The sequence below is a fragment of the Amaranthus tricolor genome, chromosome 2 (genome assembly GCF_026212465.1).
Source record: "Amaranthus tricolor cultivar Red isolate AtriRed21 chromosome 2, ASM2621246v1, whole genome shotgun sequence".
Lineage (NCBI taxonomy): Eukaryota > Viridiplantae > Streptophyta > Magnoliopsida > Caryophyllales > Amaranthaceae > Amaranthus > Amaranthus tricolor.
In genome coordinates this window covers 2,497,924-2,517,118 of record NC_080048.1, presented here as the reverse complement: position 1 = coordinate 2,517,118, position 19,195 = coordinate 2,497,924, and the positions used below count along the sequence as shown (strand labels likewise).

General features: G+C 34.6%; 2 protein-coding genes across 2 annotated transcripts; one reads left to right on the top strand and one right to left on the bottom strand.

Moving 5' to 3' along the window:
* The first annotated feature begins 648 nt into the window (after nt 1-648).
* LOC130806632 (DNA mismatch repair protein MSH3) lies at nt 649-10,027 on the top strand. Its single transcript, XM_057671783.1, has 13 exons — nt 649-1,936; nt 3,205-3,387; nt 4,112-4,276; nt 4,552-4,650; nt 4,728-4,946; nt 5,183-5,404; nt 5,470-5,601; nt 6,556-6,816; nt 6,944-7,015; nt 7,716-7,865; nt 8,464-8,952; nt 9,069-9,388; nt 9,787-10,027. The coding sequence occupies exons 1-13, from the start codon at nt 899-901 to the stop codon at nt 9,800-9,802; spliced, it is 3,366 nt and encodes a 1,121-aa protein (XP_057527766.1). The 5' UTR covers nt 649-898; the 3' UTR covers nt 9,803-10,027.
* Nucleotides 10,028-10,144: 117 nt separating this feature from the next.
* On the bottom strand, nt 10,145-18,334 carry LOC130806633 (V-type proton ATPase subunit C). Its single transcript, XM_057671785.1, has 11 exons — nt 18,081-18,334; nt 17,877-17,945; nt 17,565-17,692; nt 17,360-17,459; nt 15,883-15,950; nt 15,669-15,810; nt 15,361-15,477; nt 15,061-15,186; nt 11,719-11,802; nt 11,543-11,622; nt 10,145-10,663 (listed from the first exon to the last, which is right to left on the bottom strand). Exons 1-11 carry the CDS (start codon nt 18,192-18,194, stop codon nt 10,564-10,566), a joined length of 1,128 nt encoding a protein of 375 aa, XP_057527768.1. The 5' UTR covers nt 18,195-18,334; the 3' UTR covers nt 10,145-10,563.
* Nucleotides 18,335-19,195: the final 861 nt, after the last annotated feature.

Genomic DNA, 19,195 nt, shown 5'->3' with positions numbered 1-19,195 from the left:
TTATACTCAGGTGTATTGCCTCTCAAACGAACACAGTTGAATGTGAGACAGAAGAAAAAGTTGAGTTGACTTTTCCTCGATCATGGGAAAGCGGACTCCGCTTTAGGCGCCGGAACAATTTAATTTGTTTTGTTTTTCTTTTTTGATTTCCTTAGGATTGTATGTAAGTGTATTAGTCTTAATGTGTTATAAACAGGCTAAACACATAGATAGGACACTAATGCTTTCTTAACCTCTCTCTCTAAAATCTCTCTATTCTCCTATTCTCTAATTCTCTCAATTATAATCACGTCATCTTGGGTGTTAAATTCTCCCGATGGGATTGGATAGAAAATTTAATGTTCAAAATTGTTAAAATATATTTTAAGTCCTTTTTGATATATCTGATTGATTGGGAATAAAAAATAAATATTTTTACTGTTATTTATGAATTATTAATAATATTAAAAAAAATTGTTAAATAGTACATAGTAAAAAGTGACTTTTTATCAAAATATGTTGAACAATATTATAGACTAAAAACTAACTTTAAAATTCAATTTAACTAAAACAATAAAATTAAACCTAATAAGTGAAGTAATTTTATCAAAATCAAACCCATCACATGCAATTTTTTACAATTGGAAATCAAGCTTAATTTGGGACAAATTATAGGAATAGCGAATAGCCCCTCCATATGGAAGACTGCAAGTTTACAAGGAAAGTTCAGCCTAGAAAATGCGCGCCAAATAAACTAAACTTCCCACCGCCATAACCACAACCACAATCCCATCACTTTTCTTCTGATATAAACCCTCAAAAAAACCCTTGATTGTCTTTCCATTCCTCTTCAATCTTTCAATCTAAACATTATTACTTAAAAATTTTCAATCTTAAAAGCAATAATTTCACCATTAAAATGGGAAAACAAAAACAAGAAGTAATTTCTAAGTTTTTTGCACCAAAACCCAAAATCCATTCATCACCTGCTCCTCAAAATGACAATAAACCCTCACATTCTCGTTCTTCTCCCTCAAAAATTATCACTAAAGTATCATTTACCCCTGAAAAACGCCTTAAATCCCTTGAATTTCTATCCCCAAATGATAATTCTTCAAAAAGATCTAATCTTTCCCCTCATACTGAAAATCCCATGAATAATTCTTCAAAAAGACTCAAATTTTCCTTTAATTCTCATAACCCTATTTCTTCTTTTCCTAATTCAAATCCGACCCTTCACCAGAAATTCCTTCAGAAGCTTCTTGAACCTTCTGATGATGTTTTAGAAGCTTCAATGAAGGGGCAAACTTTGAAAGAATCCCATATAGTGAATCCAAAGTATACCCCACTTGAGCAACAAGTAGTGGAGCTTAAGAATAAATACCCTGATGTTTTGTTAATGATTGAAGTTGGATATAAGTATAGGTTTTTTGGTAAAGATGCTGAAACTGCTGCTAGGGTTTTAGGAATTTATTCTCATGTTGATCATAATTTTTTGACTGCTAGTATACCCACATTTAGGTTACATGTTCATGTTAGGAGACTTGTTAGTGAAGGGTATAAAGTGGGTGTAGTTAAGCAAACTGAAACTGCATCCATCAAGGCCCATGGGTCAAACCGTGGTGGCCCATTTACCCGTGGGTTGTCAGCATTGTACACGAAAGCCACGATTGAGGCGGTTGATGATTTAGGGGGTGGTGAAGAGGGTTGTAGCTCATTGAATAATTATTTGTTTTGTGTGGTTGAGAATGATGTTTTAAGTGAAAATGTGAATTGTGGTATTGAAAGCGGTTTCGAAGTGAAAATTGGTGTTGTTGCTGTTGAAACTTCAACTGGGGATGTTGTGTATGGAGAATTTAATGATGGTTTGATGAGGAATGGGCTTGAAGCTATGCTTTTGAGTTTGTCTCCTGCTGAGTTGCTTCTAGGGGACCCTTTATCTAAAAGAACACAAAAGGTAATTGATGAATTTCTATTGTTTGCTACTCACCTACTGTTTTTGATTGTTTTTTATGTATTAGTTTGTTAGCATTGTTCTTGGAGTTATTATATTGTTGATATGATTATTTAGAGGTCGAGATTTTAGTTGAGTTTGTTCATTTACTATTGGGTGTTTTTGGCAAATTGGCTTATTGAACAATTTTAGAGAGTTTAATGGTCAAACCAGCCAATTCTAATATTTGGTAAACTGGCTGGTTGAAACAGCTTATTGATATGAATAAGCTATTTTTGAACAAGCAGTGTTTTTCCTGACATTGTATGGATCCTAGTCAAACTGAAAGAAATGGACTCTTGTTATGGAGGGTCGATTTTGAACTAAACGGGTGTTTGGAAAAATCACAAATACGGACCATATATATTATAATTAGCTTTAAAAATATAGACGTGTCATATAATTTTTAAATGATAAAAGAACTACTCATAAATTGCAAATTTTTAAATGTTACTTTCATTAACTAGTATTTTCTAATTTTAGGGTCCTTTTTAATTTTGGACCTTAGGCAAATGCCTACCTTGCCTATGGTTAGGAACGACCCTGTGAACAAGCTGCTCATAGCAGCGCGTTCAAAATCAGTTGGTCAAATCAACCACTGTAATCATCTATCAGCGACCAGTTGATTGATAGCGAGTTGCCAAATACCGTCTATGTATTGTAATAACATATGTCTGAATTTTATCACTTGGAAAATGATTTTGAGGATTTTTGTATAGGGTAGTAAATCACATTTTTAACCAATGCTAACCCACCTGTAACCAATTTAGAGAGGTTGGTGATGTAGTGAAGGGTGGTATAAAGTTTCTTTTCATTGTTAGGGATGCTAAAATGTGATTGATTGAGTTGTATTATTGATGTTCTGTGTATGATGAACCGAATAGTAGTTCATACCTATTTATTTGAAATAGGAATTTTGATTTGTTGTTATTTGGAGAATACAACAACTATGCCAATGCCTTAATCTCAACAATATTGGGTAGGCGGTAGATTGGTGAATTGAACATAATTCATTATAAGGTCATCGGTAAGAAACCACCTTTTACGGCCGATTTGGTTTGTCTATCATAGACAACCAGCAAAACCCAATCTGAGTTTTGGGATAGGTTGATGGTTCAGGAACGAGTAATGTTGAAATTTTATTAGTTTCTTATTGTTCATTTGATTTATAATGTTAATATTCATTGGGTTGTGTGGTGGATTTCTTAATTCATTTCAATTTATCTCCTTAGTTGCTATTGAACTATGCTGGGCCTGCATCTAATGTGCGTGTGGAGCGTGCGTCGTGTGATTGCTTTAAAGATGGTGGCGCATTGGCTGAACTAATGTCTTTGTTTGAGAACAAAAGTGCAGATGAGGGTTTACAAGATAATGAGGGAGAAACCACTGGTGAAGGATACGAGCCTGCAATTAAGGTATTTTTCTGCTGGATTGTCCAAAATAACCAAATTGTTTATTTTAGTCACCTTAGTTGGTATGAACTTTTGTAATTTGTATTTTCCGTTAATGGTTGTTGATGCCAAGTCTATGACAAACCATTCTTTTTAACCAGTGCTTTTATGTGTGAATTTATACATATTTTTATGTGTAAAGTAGTACTTGCAATTGTTATCTCCATTGAATCAAAGTATTCTCCTTCAATTTTTTCTTTTGTCTCTTTAAATTTAATTCATTGGGTTTAAATTGTACTGGACTATAGTAAAAATGACTCATTATCATGCACGCTTGTGCCGAGCAGTTGTGAAGTTGCAGAAGATGTTTGCTTTTTAAGGGTCAATCATAAAGAACCTCTTTTGTTTTTACAAAGGTAAGGTGTAAATCCAACCCCCTAAAACTGGCTTAGGTGGGAGTCATTGGATGGCATTGGGTTATTGAGTTTTTTCGCATTACATTATGTTCAATTCTTTATCTCCATAGTCCCTATCTCTTACACTTTGCGTTCCTTTAAATTTCCTCTAAATCTTTTTTTCTTGACACTTTAAATTTCAGCTCATGCTAATTTTCCACTATGAATTTTTTTTTTGGTTAAAATAGACGACCCCATATTGTCGAGGACTTGAAATTAAGGCTTTGGCATTTCTATTAATAGTAATTTTTTCTTGTTGATAAATTGTTTTTGGGATATTTTTGGTTTTATAGGGGATCATGGATATGCCAGCATTGGCTGTGCAGGCTTTGGCTATTACTGTGCGGCATCTCAAACAATTTGGTCTAGAGAGGGTTTTTTCTTTAGGAGCTTCATTTCGTCCGTACTCTAGTAACATTGAGATGAATCTTTCTGCTAACACACTTCAACAACTTGAGGTTAGCCCAACTTTGACATGTCTTTTTAAGGTCAATAGTCTATCTTGGATTTCTGTATTTTTAGCCTGAACCTGTAAAGTTTGATGCTTTGGAGGCTATAATTCGCAAAAAATAAACATTGAGGCTGTAATTCGCAAAAGTGCTAAACTTTAAGATTGTAATTCACAAATTATTCTAAATTTTAAAATAGTTTCATCATATGATCGTTGTGTAATATTTGTAATTTTTGTCCTGCCGACAATAGTTGATTAAAAGTTTCATCTTGCCTTTTCAAGCTTTTGAAGAACAACAGCAATGGTTTAGAGTCTGGTTCGTTGCTGCAGACTATGAATCATACAATTACCACATTCGGCCAAAGGCTTTTAAGGCATTGGGTATGTGTTAAACTGAATTAAATCAACAATTAATTTGATTTTCCGTCTTGAGCTGCAACATTTACTCTTTTGTTCAGGTAACTCATCCATTATGTGACAGACACATGATAGCTGCTCGGCTTGATGCTGTTGCTGAGATTGCGGATGCTATGGGTGGTTGTAGCATTGCTGATGCTGCAAATGTTCCGAGTGATATCAGTTTTGTGCTTTCTTCAGTTCTAACGACGTTGACACAGTCCCCTGACGTGCAACGTGGAATAACGAGAATTTATCACAAGACAGCTACCCCATTGGAGGTAATAAAAAAATATAATCCTTCTCGTTTCCATTGAAACTGCTTCAGGATTTCAATAAATGAATTTCGTGTTTGAAAAAATTATACCCTCGTTATTAAATGTACAAGTGAAAAAGTTGTTGTCAAATATGCTCTCTTTTCAGCCATTGATCTTGTATTTTGTGGTAACTTTTAGATCCATTACATTGTTCCAACTTTTTAGTCATTTACTGAAAGTTCTCGAAATATGATCTTCAGTTCATTGCTGTTGTCCATGGCATCATACTAGCTGCAAAGCAACTTCAACAACTTGGAATCGAAACAATTCAGTCTGCTTTGTTGAGAAATTTGATTCAGACTGCCGCTTCATCCAACCTGATAAACTGTGCTGCCAAATTTTTGTTGTCCTTAAATAAAGAGGCAGCTGAGAAGGGAGATCTATTGAATCTTATTTGCGTTGCAGATGGAAAATTTTCCGAGGTTTGTTAAATGAACCTTACCCATCAACCCTTGACTTTTGTCCCTGTTCTAAAATTTCATCTCAGGTTGATGAAGCTCGAAAGAAGGTAGAAGCGGTTAGGGAAGAGTTGGAATCTCTCATTAGTTTGTACCGCAAGCAACTTAAGATGCACTCTTTGAATTTCATGAATGTATCTGGTACAACTCATTTGATAGAGGTAATTTGCATGTTTAACCCATTTATTCTATTTCTTGCATGGTACTGAAGTTATATACTATTGTATCCCCTAGTGATAAACGACAATGTTATATACTTCCTCCTATTCACCCTAAATGTCTTATTTTCTTATTTGGTTAAGTCATCCTAAATGTGTCATTTCTATTTTGGGTATGTTAAATTTACCAATTTACCTTTATTAAACTTAACTTTTTTTACACCTTTACACCTACTAACCCCACTTTACCCCTATTAAAATTAAAAACAACACACCTTTTTTTTTTCACATGCGGTCCCATTTGACCACCTAAAAGATGGTGAAAAGTCAAATAGGACACATTAGGTGAATAGGAGGGAGTATTGTTTATGAGGGTATCATGCGTATTTTAGTATGAGTTAACTAGTTGGGATAGTATAAAAAGGAAGGGGAGCTGTAGAGAAGGATATAAGAAAATTGTACTATCTCCAATTCAAAGTTAATGTCCTATTTGCTTTTTGCACGTTTGCGAATGCATTAATTCAATCCATAATATCTCTATAATTGTGTATAATCAAAAATTATAAAAAGTTGATATTAATAACCTTCAGTTGACTATATTTGAACTTTTAGATTGAGAATTAAATGCAAATTAAGAGTGAAATGTGAATAGTGTTCAAAAAGCAAATAAGACATTAACTCTGAATTGGAGGGAGTATTAGACTTTTTAGGTTGAGTTTTATACTCATTTTGGGAGAGTTGCAAACTTCTCAAATGCTTGTATTACTATCTTTCTTGTAATGCTTGGTACTACAATCAAAACATGTTAGGAGTATAATTTATTGTTCTATAGCTGTTTTTCTGTGTTCTTGCACTGTTCTTGGTTTTGACGATTCCAAGACCGGATCCAGTTTATTACAGACTAGTTCAGTTAATTTATGTTTATCCAATTATTTTTATGAAAAATTAAATATGCAGTTGCCGTCAGAAGCTAGGGTGCCTTCAAACTGGGTGAAGGTGAATAGCACGAAGAAAACAGTTCGCTATCATCCGCCCGAAGTTTTGACTGCATTGGACCGATTATCATTGGCGAATGAAGAGCTAACTCTCGTCTGTCGTTCTGCATGGGACAAATTCTTGGGGGAATTCTGTAGCCATTACGCTGAATTTCAAGCTGCTATTCAAGCACTTGCTGCTTTAGATTGTTTGCATTCTCTAGCAGTTCTGTCTAGAACTAAGGTGCGTGTATAGGAAGAGCAAGAAACTTCAGCAGTTCACGATTCCACTTCACTCATCCCTCTCCGTTTCTGACTCCATTTTAAGCTATTTTCACGTATTGATCTTTGATGTCTATTATCTATTTCAGAATTATGTACGTCCAGTTTTTGTGGATGATAAGGAACCTGTTCAAATACAGATTATCTCTGGTTGTCATCCGGTGCGTTGACTTTTATTTTTTATACAATGAGTTCAAGTAAGTTGATAAAGAGTTCATATTCGTATCATCATCCGACCAAAAGTGGTATGGGACTGATTAGGTGGATTGTGGGGATTTTGGGGAGTGGGATGCGCGTGTATGTGTTGTTTGCTCCTACCTGTTCTATTTCTTGACTTCAATTTTTTTTAGGGAAATTCCATGTGTTGGCCCTGAGTTTTTGTCTTTTCCACAAATATTTTTAAATTTTGTGTGGTAACCTTGAGCTTTCAACTTTTCCATGAGTACTTATATCGACTGGATTTCGAAATATATGGTCAATTAGGGTGCACAACGTTTGCTTTTTAAAAAAATGTCATTATGTTGGCTAAAAATAGCGTAAAGTAAACAAAAAGCCTTCAATTTTGTTTGCCACGTGGAAAAGTTGGAAGGTCAAGGTTACCATGTAGATTAAAAAAATGTACGTTTGCCTGCGGAAAAGCCGAAAGCTCAGGGTTATCACATGGAATTTCCATTTTTTAGCATTGTTTTCTCTTTTTGTTCAGTTCAAGTTGTCAGAGTTGAACTAGTTATGGTACATATTGCACAATATGCAGTAAGACAAAATACTTTGATTTTAGATCAGACATTAATTTAGATGTATAGTGAAGCGAATAAGTTAAATCTTTTTTTAAGATTCTGTCTAATTGGTGGGGCATTGTAGGTTCTGGAGACTATACTAGAAGACAGTTTTGTGCCAAATGATACTGATCTTCACGGAGATCGACAGTTCTGTCAGATTATTACTGGACCGAATATGGGTGGCAAGAGTTGCTATATCCGCCAAGTTGCTCTCATTGCAATAATGGCTCAGGTATCAACAAGCTGGTCGTTTTCCCATTACCCCGGAACATTTTCTTGTACTTCATCAAGTATTTGGTTGCAATTTCGTAGACCTAGTCCTATATCATTGGTTTCCTTTCACCACCTTTGGCCTTAACTTTCAACTCGCACTTTTTCTTTTTGACGCCTTTACTAAAATAGATTTTATCTCATATCTTGGTTACACGGTGAGACTTTTGGTTAGAGGCTTAGGGCTAAACATGTCACAATTCACTTCATAGTTCATTCATAAAACTTTTTTTTAATTCAATTTCTAATTTCTTCATGTCATTGAATTTTCCTCTCGACGCGATTGAATTATTTTCTTGTGATTGTTTTTCATAACCATGTACCATTCATGTTTTATGCTGCTTAGATATCTTTGTCTTGCTTAGGGGTGTTCAATGTGCGGAAACGGTCCGGGCGGGGGCAGGCTTAATTAACTATGGGCCAGATTGGATAAGTGCCTTGTAAACTTTACATGGGCTGGGCTTTGAAACCACGGCCCGGCCCAATCCGGCCCGTTTTTATTACTAAAAATTATAATAATCCCCATTGATCAATGTATAATAACTAAATTATCTTTCTAGGTTGGTTCTTTTGTACCTGCTTCCTCCGCTACACTACAGGTTCTGGATGCTATCCATACCCGAATGGGTGCTTCCGACAATATTCAGCAAGGAAGGAGCACCTTTCTGGAAGAACTTAGTGAGGCTTCGAACATACTAAACAAGTGCACATCCCGCTCTCTTGTGATTATGGACGAACTGGGGCGAGGCACGAGTACTCATGATGGGGTAGCTATTGCCTATGCTACTTTACACTATGTTCTCAACCAAAAGAAGAGCATGGTGCTATTTGTCACTCACTACCCTAAAATTGCTGAAATTCAAAAAGAATTTCCCGGTGCTGTGGGGACATACCATGTCTCATATTTGACAGTGGAAAAAAAAAATTCTAGCCCAAAATCTGATCTAAATGGTGACAAGATGGACCATGAAGATGTTACGTATCTTTACAAGCTTGTGCCGGGTATATCCCAAAGGAGCTTCGGTTTCAAGGTTGCTAAGCTTGCACAGGTTAGGCACTGTTCATCGTTTTCCATAATACCGTTATCCTTTCCCTCAGAAGGAAGATTAATTAAACAACGATGCCAAAACTTTAATCTCGATAATATTCTACTTGTTTCTTGTAGCTTCCACCATTATGTATTCAGCGAGCAATTGAGATGGCTTCGAAGTTAGAAACATTGATTCAAAAAAGAACAACAAACCGCTTAGGAGATTCCCGATTTTTCGAAGAATTTTTGAAAAATGATGTAGGTGACACATCAAATAATATATCAGATCATGCTGATCTTTTGGATGAAGATGACAACAGAGGTGCGGCTCAATTGACTATTGCCTATATGAAGTTCTTTCGGAATTTATGGTCAATCTTTGGTGATAATGACCTGGCAAAGAAACTTGAAATTTTGAAGTGTGCTAGGAGTGCTGCAGCCGAGTTGATTGCACGGTAAGCATGATTCTGCCAAAATCCCTCCCTTTCGGACAAATTAATTGATGAATATTGTAAAACATTATATGTTTCTTTAGAATTTACTTTTAAGAGGTTTTAGTTTTGGGAGGAAGGTCGGGAAGGCTATTCCATTTTCATTTTTCTCGTTTCAAATTTGCTTACGATACCGAGACCTTTTATAATTGTCAGTTGACTTGTTCTTTGAGTATTGGCTTAGCAGTTTTGAATCTCATGATATTTCTTTTGCTATGAGTCTTGTAGACGTGCAGCGCGTGGTTTCTTCTAAATTGTAACGTTAAATAGTGGCTTTAGATGGCTATGCCTTTGATACTGTTTTGCACTCCGTACTTTCTTTTTAACAAATTGTTTGATTCCTCCTTGAATGCGTTTTTCAGACAAGCACTGCGCTGAAGCTAGCGCTATGGAGCAGCACCAGTAAGAATGGTCGTTTACAACTGAGCGAGATATTCCTCGAAATCTTTTGTTATCCCCATATATATACTATCAAATACCTATAGAATTCTAAGTACATGAATGTAACATTATTAGTGGTCAGCTGCGGCCTGCAAGTAGGTATGGAATGCAACTGTGTAAAATCACATGATTTTTTCTAACCGAGATGATTAGTTGAGCGTATTTTATCCCTTTTGTTTTTGGTAAAGCGACTAACTATGACTTTTTTGGGCAAAACGCCGCAACATTGTGCTTCAGAATGTCTGAAGATTGCCGAGCCATGTTGAGATCCTGGACATGTTTCAGACCAAAGAAAATTCTCACTAATATTCATTTTTTGCTTCTCTTATAATACATATCACTAACTTAAAAAGCTGAAAGTTAAAGTAGGTGTGCTTGATTTAACATAAACAATGAAAATAGGGTAATATTATGAATACATCTCTGACTTTCACTTACAAATCATAACCAAAGAAAAAGGGAGCTCTCTCTCAGAGAACCCTCGGCTATTGCAAAGAATACACCTGCAGGATTATTTATGAACTTTGAACAATATAAATAAATAAAGATAAACCGCTCCAATGAAATCTCCACAAATTCAAAAGCAGCAAAATCAAGCCATGGAAGAGAAATTGCACAAATGGTGGTCTACAGGTACTCTACATTGGCATTTGATCTCAACCCGTTTCAAGAAGACTAAGCCGATTATCACCAACAAACTAAACAAGATTGATCGTGAATGATACATATGGATGAGCATCAGTGTCACCTGCCAGACCAGCCATTGCTCCAACTTCATCCTCAGATCTCCAGTGCACACTGCAACAATATGCGAACTATATAAAAGGGAGTTTCCAAGAAAAAAAATTTCGAGAGTTTTACTCCAACTTCAATTACAGTCAGTTGCCTGTTGGTATTTGGTCATAAATATAGTTAATGCCTTAATGGCGATGATTTTTAGAGGAAGAGAGGAAGTTTACATTATAACTACCATTGTAATGGAACTCCGCCCTCAAAACGTTTGTTTATTCTTCAAAAATTCCAACGCCACCCCCAAAAGTTATCAGATGAGAATGGATTTTATGAAGAAAAGAGATGTTTGGAGCTGCACAAGCCCCAACATGAAACTTGACATAAAATATTTAAGAAAAATTAAGACTAATAATTAAGACTAAACTTGACATAAGGCAAGTTCAGAATTAAACTTTCTACATCGAGAATGCGAGCTACAGTTCAAAACTAAATTGATCGCTAGGTGTGCAACCACCAATAATGTCTAAAGGTCTTGGGTCGAAATTCTTGAATCTCATTCCAGTATTAGAATTGCCACGCTAACCAACTGACACTTCATTGTCTACATGATAGCTTGAGGATTTGGCACTGCTTCTCGGGCCTTGAGAATTATGGGTGACATCCCTTAGTATTTTTCAAATTAATTCTATATCACAAAATCTCATTTAAGACGGTCTCACTAAGAGACAGTCCTGAATTGAGCTAGATAGTCTAGTTAAATTAATCATAACATCCACTTTGGATATTAAAACACCCTTTTTTTGAATTAGGGCTTTTTAGGTGGACTCTCTCAATGAGATGGTCTCATACGAGATTTGATCCTTCTTTATTGCTTGTTAAAACACAAAAAGGTCATTCATTAATCCACAGCACAAGCGAACGACTAAATCCAAATGTCGTTATTACCTGTTGGCAGCGCTACAATGCCGTTCAAGAATTGTGCGTACTTTCTTCTCACTTTTCTGGGATGGAGCTAAAACACAGGCCTGATACAATCCATAAACAACCAAATTCAATGAAATATCAAAATGAAACTAATTTAATGAGCAGTGCAATGAAAAATTAGCTCAAGCTCTATTTACCAAGAAATTTGGAGGCAAGCCATATCTTAATATGCTCTCAGAAAATACACGTACAGCACAGAAGTGCATCCATGAGCTGAACACCTGTTCCCACATTTCAAGTTAGTTTCTGCAATCAGTATACATTATCACAGATAAAGAATTTGACAATAGTGTTAATGGTCTAATAAGAAGCTGATATCGCAAACAAGTACATAGATAAAAAGTAACACAGCTTGTGTTGGTATAAAATATTGCTTTGTAAATGACATGAAATCAACAGTTGCAACCAAACACTCAATAAACTAAGGAAGCGAACACCAGTTCAATTACAGCTTTTCTTATTCTGGATGATTTAAAACCAAGTCTTTGTCAGTCACACTAAGGGAGTGTTTGGCATGAGAACACAAAATGTAAGGGAAAGGGAAATGATAAAGAGGACTAAGGGTAAGGGTAAGCGTTGTAGTTATATGTTGTTTGGTATGACAATATATAAGCAAACACTTACTTGATCATAGAAACACCAACTAGAGTAGCAGCAGAATTTTTTACTTGACATAAATGGGTGGTAACAAAATAAGAATATCACAGCCTTCAATAACTACCAATATACAACATTCTCATTTGTGTAGATGTTCCTCAAACCCTCACTGAAATGTTTTCTGAAGCACAAACCCTATCGTGTGGTGAATGAGGCATAAGAAATATAGCATTTATTGAGGTGTCGTATGCCACTGCCTAATTACTAAGAAGCAAGATCATTATAGATTATATGTGTCAATTTCATTTTTGGCAGAAATATTCTCCAAACCATATTGTATCTGTCCTCATTTCTGTTGTTTACCCCTACTTTTTCCTCTTAGTCATATCACCAACATTCCAAACTCCATTCAATTGAAGATGAAAAAGTTAGAATGATACGAAAACAAGATACAAGCATAATCAACCAAGCAGCACAATTATTCCAAGAAAAAGAAAACAAAATAGCATAATTTTTATGCAGTACGGTCATATGATCAAGTACCAAAACAGGAGCCTCCAAACAACATATCGCCTAGCCATCCAGATAACCAAGAGAATCACAACAATTAAATACAACGGTGGAGCTACATGAAAACACACATGCCTAGATCACAACGGAATATCACACAAATTTTACACAACTAAATAATTGAAAAATCACACAATCGATAAAACAAGGGCTAGAAAAGTATAATATTCTATTATCGATGCTATTAAAAGGCTCCCACCCAGTGTTTGGAAGGTTGGATATATGCAACCATATCCATATAAATATAGAGACTATTTTCCATTGACCCTTGATAGAAAAACATTATTTGCAGTTTCACATAAATAATAAGTGTATATTTAATGAGTCATTACAACTAAAAGTAACAAATTATAACTATCAAAATTATAACTTCATCAAACTGTGTACTCTCACTGCTCCTTTTTGTTTGTCCACTTGACTTTTTACACACATTTTAAAGGAAATTTTGGGTCTCTCGATATCTCTAAATACACATCACAAAAAATTATAAGAATTGTATAATTAAAAACTATACATTAAGACAAATCTAACAATATCCATATAAATATATTTTATCTTCAATATATCCCTCAAAAACCTTAAAAAAATTTCTCTCCCAAAGTGGACAAACAAAAAGACAATTGTCATTGTTATCATCTTTTTTTTGCTATTAAATGGTTGTTTAGGTTCACATAATAGCAGGAGCGTAAGTTGCAACAAAGTCAAAATTGATCTAACCTGAGCCTTAAAAGGCTTCGAGGTTGGAACACATCAGAACAAATTTTGAGTCTCAATAGCTCAGATTCATTTTCAAATTCTGTTTGAACTTTCACCTCTCCCAGCTTTGGGTATTCAAGCAGAGGAGAGAACATTTATTCCCTTCTTCCACTAATGACACTAAGCCAAATTCATAAAAAAGGAGATTCATGGCTGTCCACACACATTTGTAAACTGTTTAGCTTCTTGCAAGAAAAAACTGAAATATAATGATATATGTGCTTACTAACACCACACTTTTTTCTAGCATAGTCTAAATTTTTTGGGAGACTGTACATAAAACTCCCAATGCACGTCCTAATTGTTTATTTTTTTCATACGTGATCACTTAATGACACATAATCACACATTGTGTGCACAGTGCAAAAATGTGGTAACGGCCGCGATTGCGGTAATGACACAGTGATGTAGTAATGGGAGTGATGTGGTTATCATACCGCCAAATATCGGTCGAAATCAAGGGAAATTCCCCAAGCCGGTCTAAAATGCAGTTTTATACACCTTGATAGCACTGGTAATATTGACTCGGTAAATTTGAAAAGCTTTACAACGCGGTTAATACAATACGACACGGCCTTGCTTTTGTACTATGATTGTGTCATCAGTACAGCGCCTGGGTTGCCAGGAATGCCATACATTCAAATTCTAGACAAATTGGAGATGGGATGCAGAATACTAGGCCTTAAAATGAATCATGAAATGCAAATAAAGTCTTCATAAAAATGACAAATATTGCTGAGATAAATGTATTACAGATTCGTTTATTTAGATTCCTGTTTTCGTTGTACTAAATGTTTCTCAGACAACCAAAACAATTGTTGGATATGAATACATATCAAGTATGCACATCAATAGTCAGCTGTTGAAATTGAAACATTATCCTAAAAACTGGACAAGGGACAGAAGACATGCTGTCTAGAAATATTTTACAAAATAATACATGCATGGTCAAAAGACATGCATGTTGTTTTCACATCACAAATACATAAATCTAGCTAAAAATGGCCATTACCTATGTTCTCTTATCTTTCTTCCCCTTTCAAATTTTTCCCCTACAAAAATATGTGGTTCAAAACAATTGATATGTCTAGATGAAGATTGAATCCTAATTTAAGTTCCATACCTTTTGGCCTTGATAGACTTTCTAATACTTATTACCTAGGACTAAATGAAGAATTTGAGTGAAGTACTTTATACTAAATAAATAATAAAATCCATGAAGACCATAAATTCACTGAATCGGCTCTCCATATTCAGGATCAGTAATGATTTACAATTGATATCATAACACCAAAATTTCAATTTAGAATTCGCTAGCAAACTCTGGAAATCCTGCTCTCTACACTCAAGAACCAGAAAGAAGGAAAGTAAATAAATGCATTTGAATAGGAGACCATCCATTATTACAAATGGATTTTAAGAAGAAAAAGTGCATAGATACAAGCCTCAACATAGTAAACAAAATTGTTCCCAATTGATTAGATTTATTTGATTGTTTCCAGTTACCTAAATGAAATAGAAGTAAAACATGCACAGCACTACTTTCTAAAAATTACCTCCCCATAACTGGAGTAGCACCATTGCAAAAGTGCGGTTCTCATTGTTTCCTGGTCATGAGCCAATTTTTGCAACTCTTGTTTCCTTGAATCTTGTGTTTCTGGGTCGTATTCAAAATCTCGAACCTGATTTACATGAAGCATCGGAATAATTAGAAAACTATTGAAAGATGAGAAAATGGCTTCATCAATGTGTTTGGGTAATAACATTATTTCTCAAATCATAACAAAGAGATATCAATTAAGTTACGATCAGGCAAACAGACAGAATGGAAATCGATAAAGAAGAAGCCATAGTACCTGAAAACCTCTTTCACGAGCTTTTAATCGGAAGTTATCAGCAACACGGCTGAACATTGTGACAGTGTACAGGGCATATTCATTGTCCTCAAACAACTTTTTAGATGACCTGGGAACCTGAAAGAGCTCAACTTAAGTGACAAGAAACCTACTAGGTAAAACATAAAAAGGCCAAGCACCAAAAGATCACAGCATAGGATGCTTCTTCACAGACATGCAACCACTTTGGCACTAAACACATTAAAGAAGACCTAACCCTTATCAAAGGATTTCAAATTTGAAGACGAGAAAAAATATGTAGTCTTTACCACATAGTCAGTCAATGTTTCATAGCTGGATAACCAGTCCTTCTGTGAAAACTTCGAAACAACTGCCAAAAGTGTAACCAAATGCTCTGATGAAATGATATCCTCTGGCTTTACCAAGTCAGAAAGATCTCTCACCGCTAAGCTGAGATGATAGAATGTGTGTCAGAAAACAATAGAAAAGATGTTCTTCAAAGACAAACACTTGAAATATTACCTTCCACTTTGTTTGCGGTTAATTGCACTTAGTTGACTGCGGACATTGTTATACTCAGCAACACGGACCTAACAGAGGTGAAGTTCTCCAATTTAAAAATCACTCAACAGCAAATCACAGTATGACTAATGCAATCAAGTATCAGAGCTGAGTAGAACTGTAGATTAACCAACAATGAATAGCCATCAAATCCATAAGATTATTCATACAAGTACTTATCAAAATTTCTCACGTATGCTAAACATGAATATTTATGTAAATAAACTGTAACTCTAAAGCTGTGTGTTTGGATAGAGGGGAATGGATGAAAAAGTACATAAGAGAAAAGGAGTATTTTCTCATTGTTGCATCAAAAATAAATCTCACAGAATTTTAAGGAAATTGGCAAATGTCTCCTTTGTTTGAACTTTGACCAATGGAACTCTCTTTAAGAAATATTTTATTACTCTCCATCCCAAATTAATTGATACATATTTCTCTTTCAGTAATCCCAAATCAATTGATACATATTCTTTTCTAGATACTTTATCCTATCCAAACTAAACTTTTATTCTGAGCTAATTACCTACCTAATTGAAACAGTAGCTTATCGACCAAAATGGCAGTAAATCATGAACCATGAGAAGTCAATAAGTTTCCTAAAATTTTCTTTCTCCTCTTACTTCTCTAAGCATTAAACTCAAACAGTACGAAGGAGTAAATGGCAACACACTGTTTTTTTATTTATTTGCTGCTTCTCCATTTCCTATCAACTTTTATCTCTTCTCCCCTTTCTTTGAACCATTGCCACTGATTCGAGAAACAATTCCCTCCCCCTCTTTTCTCTCAATTAAAGGGATATCCAAACAAGAGAATAGGTTTGATCTTTCTCTCCTCATCCCTATCAACTTTCAATCCAAACAAAAAAAAGGTTTAATATCCCCCTCCCTTTCCCTCTCGACTTTCAAACCGAACATATTTTGAAGTTCAAGGTCAAACAGAGTTATAAGAAAGTAGGCCCGTTCCATAAAGTACAGGATATAAAGTGATTCAGCTGCAGAAGAATAAAAGAAAGCTGAACTTTATTAGCATGGGTGAAGGAAATTTCAGAAAATGAACAAAACACAGAAGGATTATGAACCAGTAAAAAAATAAACAGAACTGAACTGAAGGTCTGAGAGACCTCCGAATACAAGAAATCAACTTTTAGCATTGCACAAATCAAATTTCTATTACTACATAAAGAATTTGACTCTATACTCAAAATGATGTAAATTGCACATCATTGATACCAAAAAAATCTACATAATTACCTTCAAAACCTAAATTTTTGGCAAGAAAAACAATCTCAAAATAGATAAATATGCTCAAAAGTCAAAAAGATACAAATTACAAAGCAGTGAAACCCTAAGATCTACATTAACAACTTCAAAGTCGAACCTTCAGCACATAAAGCATCTCAAAAATAAGAAAAAGAATAAATTTACTGAACTTATACCTTGAGATCATCTTCAACCTTGGCCACAAAACCATGAATACCATCAACAATCTCCTTCAACGAAGACATAGTCGGATATTTTGCTTCATCCCAAACAAATCTACCAAAGCAAAACCACAAACAAAATTCTTAAAACAATACATATGTATAGTGAACCACTCAAATTTTTGATCCTCCAATTTTTTTTTGTAAAAAAGTACCTCACCTGGTAAGATAAGAATCAATAGGAACACCATCAACAGTCAAAGCACCAGCATCAACACCAGACGATCTCTCAAGTTCATCGATCTGACGCCTAATCTTATGCGTTACGCCTTCCACAAACGCATTCCCCTAAATCAACCATTTATCAATTAAAATTCACAAATTCAAATTCGATTACATTACACATTGCGATTCAACATGAAACAATTTTACCTTCCACAAACGAATTCCCCTAAATCAATCAATCAACAATCAAATACAATCATTCGAATTCGATTACATCACACATTGCATTAATATTGAACAATCTTACCTTCAAAAGATCATCAGCGAGTGATAGAAGCGAATCCAGGGTACCAACTCGAAGACTAGGCACATTAAACTGTCGAAATCAACATCAATTAAAAAATAATCACGAAATTTCCACACACACACACACAAAAAAAAAAACAAAAAAAAAAACCCTCTTCTAAGAAAAAAATGCGAGAAAAGAGAGAAAAAGGAGAGATGAATATACACGGTAAAGAGGAGTGTCGAAGGATTGTTTGGAGATGGAATCTTGTAATTGAGACCATAAATTAGAAGAAGAAGATTGGACAGGAAGAGACACCATCCAGTATCTCGTCGCCATTGATGATCAGTAGTTTCTCTCTCTGTAGTTTCTCTCTCTAGGATGATTAATGATGATGATGATATAGCAGGAAGTGTGATCAGGAAGATGACTCACAACTAGAAAACTACGAGATGCAAACCACGAGTCCACGACTAATACTTCCTCCGTTTATTTGGCCCAAGTATTAAAAATATTATTAAGCGTATAATGTCTATAATGTTTCCAATAATGATAATTAAAAAGTTAAAAATGAGAATAAAGTATGAATAAAATAGAAAATAATTAATTATTTTTTGCCAAAAGAAAATATTGTTGCAAGTATAGTAAAATATTCAAAGGAGGAAAGTATTGCAAGTAATTTGAAACGGATGAATTATTTAGTTATTTATCCTTTATAAAATGATTAATCATATTTATCCTTTAAATAAAAAAATGGTGAATGCTTATGTAATAAAACTATCGAAGTAATTTTTTAGGTTCACTTTTTATTTATTTTATTTTATTTATTTATGAAAATTTAATGTGAATCCTGAATTTTCATTTTTTTTCAGTGATAGATAATTTTTTTTTTAATCTACGTGCCTCGATCTCTCAACTTTTTCACATGGTAGACAAAGAAGAAGTTTTTTTTTGTTAACTTTACTCTATTTCTAACCAACATAATGACATTTTCTCAAAAAACAAGCATCATAATCACCTTGATCACATTTTTTGAAATCTAGTCAAAATAAGTACTTAACTTAACAAAAAATTTAACATTTTATCAACCACATGGAAAACTTAGAAGTTTAAGTCACCACGCGGATTCGAAAAACATTAATTTGTGGAAAAGCCAAAAATTCCGAGTGGAATTTCTCTTTTATTTATTTATTTATTTTTATTGTTGACTTGTTGGTCAATTAAATAGCAAAAGATTTGTTTGAAGACGATATCAAAGTCAACATGAAAAAATGTTCCAAGTAACTATTGTTGTTGTCTTTTGGTTTGTTTGCCGAATTATTTTTCTATTTTACACAATT